This window comes from Carlito syrichta, unplaced genomic scaffold (assembly GCF_000164805.1).
Source record: "Carlito syrichta isolate Samal-C Ts95f unplaced genomic scaffold, Tarsius_syrichta-2.0.1 Scaffold302518, whole genome shotgun sequence".
Lineage (NCBI taxonomy): Eukaryota > Metazoa > Chordata > Mammalia > Primates > Tarsiidae > Carlito > Carlito syrichta.
This window is the reverse complement of record NW_007246614.1, coordinates 340,638-350,439: the sequence shown is the minus strand read 5'-3', so window position 1 is coordinate 350,439 and position 9,802 is coordinate 340,638. Positions and strand designations below refer to the sequence as shown.

Sequence of the window (9,802 nt, the reverse complement as noted above, 5' to 3'; positions counted from 1 at the left end):
TTCAGAATGTTGCTCAATGAAAGAAATATGTTGCCCATGAGAAAAAAATAAATCAAATGGTGGTGTATTCTATAATCGAAGGCACTAATGCTCTCAGAGCCTTCAGCACATAGGTTTGAGGATCTAGCAGGAGAGATGGAAAAAGCCAGAGGCATAATCCATTATAAGTAAAAGGTCTTTATTAGTTATAGAATAGGAAAGCAGTCTCACTGTTTAGCCCAGACTGGAGTGCAGTGGCCGCTCCCGGCCACCGCAGCCTCAACCTGCTAGGCTCCGGCGATCCTTCCGCCTCAGCCTTCCAAGTAGCTGGAACTACAGGCGTGCGCTACCACACTCGGCTAATTTTTTTGATTTGTTGTAGAGATGAGGTCTCACCAAGTTGCCCAGGTGGGTCTCGAACCCGCGGGCTCAGGCAATCCACTCACCTCAGCCTCCCAAGGTGTGGGATTACTGGCTGAGCCACCGAGCCCAGCTAGCCAGAGGTTTAAAGCAGCAATGAGCTATGACTGTTTTGCAATCATAGTTCACTGCACCCCAGCCTGGGTGACAGAATGAAACCTCTTCTCAAAGTATAAAAGCAGTTTAAACAACGCAGTTTTGATGGTAATAGCAGCTAACATTACCGCATATTAGGCACTACTTTAAACACTTTCCAACTTTAAATTGACTCTCATGATACCTTTGAGGGAAATACTATTACACAGGCAAAGAAAGGGTAAGCAACTTGTCAAAGCAGAAGAATTTGGATTTAAACTCCACCTCCATGCTTAACTATTATCTTAATTCTTCATAAAGCAATTAAGCAAACTTTTCATACATAGCATTTCATTAAATATTACTCAATCAGAAAATATTTTAAAACACACTTTATCAAAATAAATCAGTTCTCCTCCCCCCCAAAAAATCAAAGTTAAACCAGTAACTTATACATAATTATTAAAAGTGAATTACAGGGATTAGACAAAGACTTTTAGACAACAACAAAAGCACAAACTATTAAGGAAAAAAATAATAAAATGGACTTCATCAATACTTAAAACTTTGATGCTTCAAAAAGACACCATTAAAGAAGTGAAAAGACAACCCACAGAATGGGAGAAAACATCTGCAAGTCATATATCTGATAAAGGACCTATATCCAGAATATATAAAGAATTTCTACAACAATAAAAAAAAAAAAAGTGAAAAATAGGCAAAAGATTTGAAAAGATATTTCTCCAAAGACATGAAAATGCTAAATAAGCACATGAAAACATGTTCAATTACTAATGTTCAACATTACTAGTCATTAAAGATGCAAATCGAAACCATAAGATACTACTTCATAGCCACCAGGATAGCTGAAATAAAAAAGACATACAATGACAAGCATTGGTGAGAATACGGAGAAAATGGAACTCTCCTACATTACTGATAGGACTATTAAATGGTAGAGCCACCTTGGAAAAGTCTGATAGGGTCTCAAAAAGTTAAACACAGAGTAGCCACACGATCCAACAAATCATCCCCTAGGTATATATACCTTTGGGTATACATACTGGGGCTGCCAAAAAATGTATACACATTTTAAGAGATGTTATCTATTTTTAGTTTGCCATCATCAGAAGTGTCTGGACACTGATGGTAATCACTTTGAGCACCTCTTATAATGGCAAAAGTCAAACATGACTAGTATTTATCTATTGTTATTGGTATATACTGAGTATTATAATTTTAATACAGTTTTTTCCTTTCTTAAAATGTGGGTTAGCCAGGTGCAGTGGCTCTGTAATCCCAGCACTTTGGGAGGCAGAGATAAGACGACTGCCTGAGGAATCTGGGTTTGAGATCAATCTGGGCAACTTGGCGAGACCTTGTCTCTACATAAATCAAAAAATTAGCTGGACATGGTGGCACACACCTGCAGTTCCAGCTACTTGGAAGACTGAGGCAGAAGGGTCACCTGAGCCCAGCAGGTCGAGGTTACAGTGTCTATAAGCATGCCACTGCACTCCAGTCTGGGGAACAGAGAGAGCTACCAACTAAAAAAAAAAAAGTGGAAACATTTTTTGGCACCCTCTGTACATACCCAAAAGAGTTGAAAACATATATACAAACAAAAACTTATACCTGAATGTTAGCAAGCAATATTCATAACAGTCAAAAAGTAAAACAACACAAATGCCTACCAACTTATAAATGGATAAATAAAATGTGGTACACCCACACAATGAAGTATTATTGCGCAACAAAAAGGGATGAAGCATTGATATATATTACTTATCGATCAATTTGAAAATATTATGCTATGTAAAGGAAGCCAGTCACAAAATCATATTGCATGATCCCATTCATATGAAATGTTCATAAAGGCAGATACAGAAACATGAAGTATATTAGTGGTTGTGAGAAGCTGAAGGAGATGGAGGGAATGGAGAACGACTACAAATGAATATAACATTTCTTTTAGAGGTGATAAAATATTTTAAAATTGAATACTGGTGGCAAGAGAACAACTCTAGGCTGAGGTGAGTGGATTGCCTGAGCCCACGGGTTCGAGACCCACCTGGGCAGGCGAGACATCATCTCTACAATAAATCAAAAACTTAGCCGGGCGTGGTAGTGCGCGCCTGTAATTCCAGCTACTCGGAAGGCTGAGTCAGAAGGATCGCCGGAGCCCAGCAGGTCGAGGCTGCAGTGGCCAGGAGCGGTCACTGCACTCCAGTGTGGGCGAAAGAGTGGCGACTCCAACTCAAAAAAAAAAAAAAAAAAAAGAGCACAACTCTATCAATGTACTACAGGTTGCATATCTCTCATCCAAAATGCCTGAGACCAGAACTGTTTTGGATTTCAGATCTTTTTTGCAGATTCTGGAATTTACATTTATACTTACAGGCTGAGCACCCCAAATCCAAAAATCCAAAATCTGAAATGTCCCAATGCGCATTTCTCTTGAGCATCATTTTGCACTCAAGAAGTTTCAGTTTCAGATTTTGGAGTGTTTGGATTTCAGTTTTGGGGTGCTAAACCTATAAAGCCACTGGATCATATACATATGTGGTGTGTGGATATCTTAACAAGGCTGTTAAAAATTGTGTTTAAAAAAATTCAAGGCCAGGCTCAATGGCTAACACCTGCAATCCCAGCACACTGGGAGACTGATGCAGGAGGACTGCTTGAGCTCAGAAATTCGAGACAAGCCTAGGCAACATAGAGAGACCTTCGAGACAAGCCTAGGCAACATAGAGAGACCACATCTCTACAAAAATATTTTTAATATTAGCTGGGCATTATGGCACATGTCTATAATCCTAGCTACTTAGGAGGATGAGCTGGGAGAATCGCTTGAACCTAGGAGTTTGAGGCTGCAGGGAGCCATGACTGTGCCACTGCACTCCAGAGTGAGGCCCATACGCAAAAAAAAAATTCAAAATGTGAAATCTCAGTCAGGTGCAGTGGCTCATGCCTATAATCCCAGCATTTTGGGAGGCTGAAATGAGAGGACTGCCTGAGCTCACAGGTTCGAGACCAGCCTTGGGAAACTTGGCAAGACCTCATCTCTACAATAAATAAAAAAATTAGCCAGGCGTGGTAGCGTGTGCCTGTAGTTCCAGCTACATGGAAGGCTGAGGTGAAAGGATCACTGGAGTCCAGCAGGTCAAGGTTGTGGTGGCCGTGAGCATGCCACTGCCCTCCAGCCCAGGCAATACAGTGAGACTCCAACTCAAAAAAAAAAAAAAAAGTGTGAAATCTCATATTAATCTCTATAAAACACTATTTTCATAAAAATTTGAGGTGCATTCAAAGTAAAGAATTAAGACAAATTCTCTTAAGATTTTCTTACATATTTTAAAGTTATACTACTACTACTCACATGTCTTATAGAGCTTGAAGATTCATTTCCAGAAGATAACTCACGCCTGCTAAGATTTCTTCTACCATAATTTGGATATTTACGTCTACATGTCCTCTGTCTAGACTGTGACACCAAAACCACAGAATCCGACTGAAACATAAAGAAACATGATCAACCCCTAAACAAGACAGTATCAACAAAATGGGAATTCTATCACATTTCAAAAAAAAAAATTAAGGCCAGTAAAAAGGCTTAAAAAGAAAATGTTCTTGAATAGATATTTTTGTCATACAGTTTTAACTCAAGTGTGGTAATCTTAAAGATCCTTATAAAACATGAGAAAAGCCACATTCGATGAGCACTTTCTAAACTATGCCATAAGTTAACTGGTTTTCCAAGAATGAGGGAAAATAACAACCTAAAAAGATGTCACTTTAAAAACTCAATCCCAGAAAGGAAAAATATATATTCATATGACACAGTAACCAACCTCAAGGAATGTAACATATAGGTACAAAGCAATATTTGATATAATACCAAATATTAGTCATAATTATTTTCAGGTTTTCAATTTTTAGATAATTCAATGCTGTACTTTTCAATTGCTTGAATTTTTTTAATATCATATTCTTATCAAACTGAAATTAACCTTTCAAAATCAGCCAAATAAAATAACTATATTGGGTTTCATTTTTTAAAAAGGCATGTCATTGGTGCCCATACACCAAAGTCATATAAAATTACCTGATAAAAGCACATATTCCTCGAATTGATGCATAAATCAACTTTCTGGTCTGTTGATTTGTGCACTGGTCTGTTTTAGGGTTATCCTTATCATTGGCTGACATTAAAATGTATTTAACATTCCTTAATTTGTCAGCACTGATTCAAGCAAAAACTCATACAAATAAATTTCATGACTGATAATAGGCAAACACAGGTGAGCCAAAGTTTTCACTAAAAAAAAAAAAATGTGGCAAACATCTTCTTTAACAAATCAGTTTAAGGGCACTTATATACCTTAAAAGATTCTGAAGGATTACAGGGTCAAGACCAAAAAAATATAATTTTTTTTGAAACCAAGAATTTCATGCTAGCAGAGAAAGGTGAAAGGTTTAGCAAGTAAACAAAAAGTGAGAGTAACTCATGAGTTAGGCTAAAACTCATGAGTGCAATTCAAAGTCTCCTATGTGTAGGAGAATCCCCAGGCTTTGGCTGTTAGCCCAAATGGATATACTCTAAGACTGGTAGGTGAACTACACATAGAACAGTAATCAAAGCCCATTCTTAAATAACTATTGCTGACTTTCAAATAATTAAAACAAGCACTTTAGTAGAAAACTTAAAACTCTAAAAAAACAACCAAACAAAAATTCAGCAAGAATGTTCTACTTCAGACAAAAGTTACAAATTTTTATCAAAAAGAAAACTCTAAATTTCAATGTAATTTCTAATTTGCTAAGAAAACAGAATTTAGGTTACCTTTTGGGAGAGCTGAAGAGTCTTCCTTTTCCTTCCTAGTATATAAAGATTTCTTTCCTCTTCACCTTTTTCTAATCGGAAGTCCTCCAGCTTCCTACAAATTTAAATACCCATTTATATTAGTTACTGAACTGATGAATAACTAAAAGATATAAGGAGAAAAAAGCATTTTGATTCCAGGAATCATATGTTTATAAACTTTTACAATTAATACATAAAATTCCTAAAGTTAAAACAAAACTTGTTAAAAATTTTATATGAATATAAATAAAAAAAACTTCAGAGGCAGGTAAGGAGGTCCCTATGCTTCATATCTGACACATGAAAAATATTCATTCATTTGAATTTTGATTGGCCCTACTGGGACCTATTCAAACAGGATGTCTCATATGAGCTTCTCGAAATATGCCCATGATTTTCCAAGACTGCAACTACTTTCTCTAAAGAAAAAAATAAGAGCAGAATCTGTCTTCTCCAAACTTATTTTAACTACGTTTTATAATTTATAGAAAACAAGAATAGCAATGTTAGTAGTTTTTCTAACCACCTATATATTTCATTCATATAACACAACAAAAAAGATAATGGTATTTCTTTGATCAATTATCAAACCAAGCAACCTGCAACCATGAAGACAATACTAAAGATCATTTTTCTTCTCTGAAAAAGACTGAATGTCCCTTTTCTCTACTTTGAACATTATTAAAATCATATGGCTTTGTTTTTGTTTACTTTAACATCTCATGGAAAAGTTTTAATTCTGACATTTTGGCCAAGGTAAAATGTACACGTGCTCCAAGGTATAACTGTACACTTAACTAAGTATATGAGCAAATGATGCAAGGACAGAAAGTTGTTTCTAAGGAAACCGAGATTTTCTCAAGGTACACCTGACAGTCCACACCCAAATTCCAGTGGAACATTATTTTATCCACAGCAGATTTTTAAATCAGACTCAACTCTTCACATCTTGTTAACTTCACTTTTATGTGTGTTTACAGAACTATATAATGAGGCTTTTTACTTGCAGCCAAATGAAAAGTCCTATTTACTGTCTATATGCTTCCTTTATTTTGATAATAATACACTGTATATAGTTCATTCTCAAACAATAAAGCAAAGAACCAAGACATCAGTATCATTTGTCAACTCTGTAATTCCACTCCTAATGAGATGGGCAGCTAAGAAAAGCATATATAAAGCCAGGCTCAGTGGCTCAGCCTGTAATCCCACACTTTGAGAGGCTGAGGTGAGTGGATTGCCTGAGCCCACAGGTTCGAGACCCGCCTGGGCAACTTGGTGAGACCTCATCTCTACAATAAATCAAAAAATTAGACAGGCGTGGTAGCATGCGCCTGTAGCTCCAGCTATTTGGAAGGCTGAGGCTGAAGGATTGCCAGAGCCAAACAGGTCAAGGCTGTGGTGGCCGGGAGCAGCCACTGCACTCCAGTCTGGGCAACAGAGTGAGACTCCAACTCAAAAAAAAAAAAAAAAAGCATATATAAAAGCCATTCATTCTTTTAGAATGAACAGAGTTTCTACTATTACTGGATCACAACAAACCACACCTGAACCCTAGCCCCACCAAAAAATTACCTCTACTAAGCTGGGTGTGGTGGCTCACACCTGTAATGCCAACAATTTAGGAGGCTGAGGCAGGAAGATCGCTTAAGACCAGGAATTAGAGAACAGCCTAGGCAATATAGCAAGATCTCATCTCTCATCTCTAAAAAGAAAATCAAAAAATTAGCCAGTTGTGGTGGTGAGCACCTGTAGTCCCAGTTACCTGAGAGGCTGAGATCACCTGAGCCCAGGAGGTAGAGGCTGTGGTAAGCAGTGATCATGCCACTGCACTCCAGCCTGGGCAACAGAACAAAGCCTCAATTTAAAAAAAACAGAAATTACTTCTACTGACAAGCAAAATAATATACTCACAGCTCTGCACAACAGTCATTTATCTTCATACTTTTTAACTATTACCTAAACTTTTCACAATGGACACATACTTTTATAGTTAGGAGACAAATGTTTGAATTCTCTTCATCCTTATCAAATGATATCCTACTGTACAATTACGTAACATTTGCTCTTGTATTAGGATTATTGCCAAAGGCAATGATCACTACATCTCAATCAATATCTCCTTGATAAAATCCCAAGTGAGCTTTATTTCTTTCTGAGTCAAAGTCTCACTCTTTTGTCCAGTCTGAAGTGCAGTGGCAAGCTCACCACAGCCTCAGCCTCCTGGACTCAAGCAATCTTTCCACCCCAGCTTCCCAAGTAGCTGAGTATACAGGTGCTATCACTCCCAGCTAATATATATTTTTTTACAATTTATTTTTATTTTAGATTCAAGGGGTATACATGTTTATTTGTTACATGGACATATTGTATAGTGGTGGGAACTGGGTGTTAGGTGGCTGATTTCCCAAACAGTAAACACTGTGCCCACAAGTAGTGTCTAATCCCTATGCCCTCTCTTCTCCCCGCTTATTGGTATCTCTATTGTCTATTCTGGTTAATATTTTGGACTTCTTATAGAGATGAGTTCTCTCTATGTTACCCAGGCTGATAGAATTCCTAGCCTCAAGTGATGCTCTCACCTCAGTCTCCCAAAGTGCTGGCATCACAGGCGTGAGCCACTGTGCCCGGTCATGTGAGTTTCATTTTAGAATACAATGATATAAAAGAGCTATGCTCAGTCAGGCAGGGTATGGTTAAATGACAACATTCTGGTCATTGAGTTATAAGTGGAAATGCCGTGTGGTTACTTACAAAAAATTCGCCTGACTAGAAATGTCCTTTTTATCATCTGCCCATCTTCCTTCTTATATCCTAAATCTCAACCCACATCACAGAAACAGGTATGTGATGGCTAGAGCTTCAGCAGCTATATGAGGTGACCTTAAGACTGGAAGTCAAACTCCATGATGAAGATCACAAATACAGAAGCCTAAATTCCTGATTAAATACAGAACCATGATTCCAACCATAAACTATTTCCAGCCTTCCTTTAGGTAAAAAAGTGCTTGTGTATTTGAGAAACTTTTCTTTGGGTTTCTCTCTTCTGACATCTGTTTGCCTCCCTTGGTTTTGTTGGTGAAAAGGATCCCAAAATGATACATTTGGTTCTAGTGACAATGAAACTCAGACACAAGTTTAAGGCTTAATTACAATGTATGATATACATGATAGTGATTTTCTGTATTTCTCATAATTCCAGATTTTGCTTTTCATTATTTTCTTGTGCACTTACAAAACCTTCTCAAATTCACTGTTCAATATATAAATACTTCCTAATACTACTGCACAATCACTATACTCTTCTAGCTAAACACATTCATTTACAAAATTACCTTCAAGGTTTTAGCTATTATTATAAGCAAACATGACAGAGTACTGAAACATTTTAGATATCACTGAAAATGTTATTTGCTGCCTTCACTTCAATAATAACTCAAATCAGTACATTACAACTCAGGAGCAAGGTCTTTATTGCCCAGATTGTATAATTATGAAATGTTGTTTCTCTCACTAAAAGAAAATAGGGCTGGTTAAGAGAAAAGACCTATTCCAGGTCTAGGTCAAAAAACTGACAAGATAAACTCTTGCCACATCTGATAGTAAGAATATTATGGAAGGGCGGAACGTTGTCGCTCACGTCTATAAACCTAGCACAGTGGGAGGCCAAAGTGAGAGGACCGCCTCAGCCCACAGGTTTGAGACCAGCCTGGACAACTTGTTGAGACTCATCTCTACAATAAATCAAAAAATTAGCCAGGCATGGTGGCACATGCCTGTAGTTCCAGCTACTTGGAAGGCTGAGGCAGAAGACTCACCTGAGCCCAGCAGGTCGAGGCTGCAGTGGCCATGAGCATGCCACTGCACTCCAGTCTGGGCAACAGAGTGAGACGCCAACTCAAAAAAAAAAAATACTATGAAAGACAACTACAGTCGTTTATAAGGACTGAGGAAACTCCTTGGAGAGGGTTTTCCTGGCTAGAGGAGAGACAATGTCAACATCAACAAAGAATATCAGAAATAAGTTAAATCCCAGTCATGTGATTTATACAATGAAGCCAACAACACACACAAATTGGTCAGAGCTAAAGAATGAAGATGTCTTAAAGATAAATAAAACTAAAAAATCAAGCATCTATCCTGCCTTTTATATACAATCTTTGCTAGCAGATAATTAACTACTGCTAAAATCTACCCTACTACAAATATTTGGGTAGATTTCTTTTTTAGATGTATCCAAGATAATAAATGAAGTGGCCTTGACAGAGCTGAAGCATTACTATTTTTTTTTGAGTTGGAGTCTCACTCTGTCGCCCAGACTGGAGTGCAGTGGCCGCTCCTGGCAACCGCAGCCTCGACCTGCTGGGCTCCGGCGATCCTTCCTCCTCAGCCTTCCGAGTAGCCGGAATTACAGGTGTGTGCTACCACACCTGGCTGATTTTTTGATTTATTGTAGAGATGATG

The 9,802-nt window shown here is 37.8% G+C and overlaps 1 protein-coding gene across 2 annotated transcripts in view; it reads right to left on the bottom strand.

Annotated features, from left to right (window-relative positions):
• Positions 1-9,802, bottom strand: part of BRWD1 (bromodomain and WD repeat domain containing 1) — a 152,917-nt gene that overhangs the window by 91,168 nt on the left and 51,947 nt on the right. For both annotated transcript variants that reach the window (XM_008056772.1, XM_008056773.2), the window contains exons 19-20: positions 5,318-5,411; positions 3,854-3,985 (exon numbers count right to left, since the gene is read on the bottom strand). In XM_008056772.1, the coding sequence (XP_008054963.1) occupies positions 3,854-3,985; positions 5,318-5,411 (226 nt within the window). The remainder of the gene's footprint in view (positions 1-3,853; positions 3,986-5,317; positions 5,412-9,802) is intronic.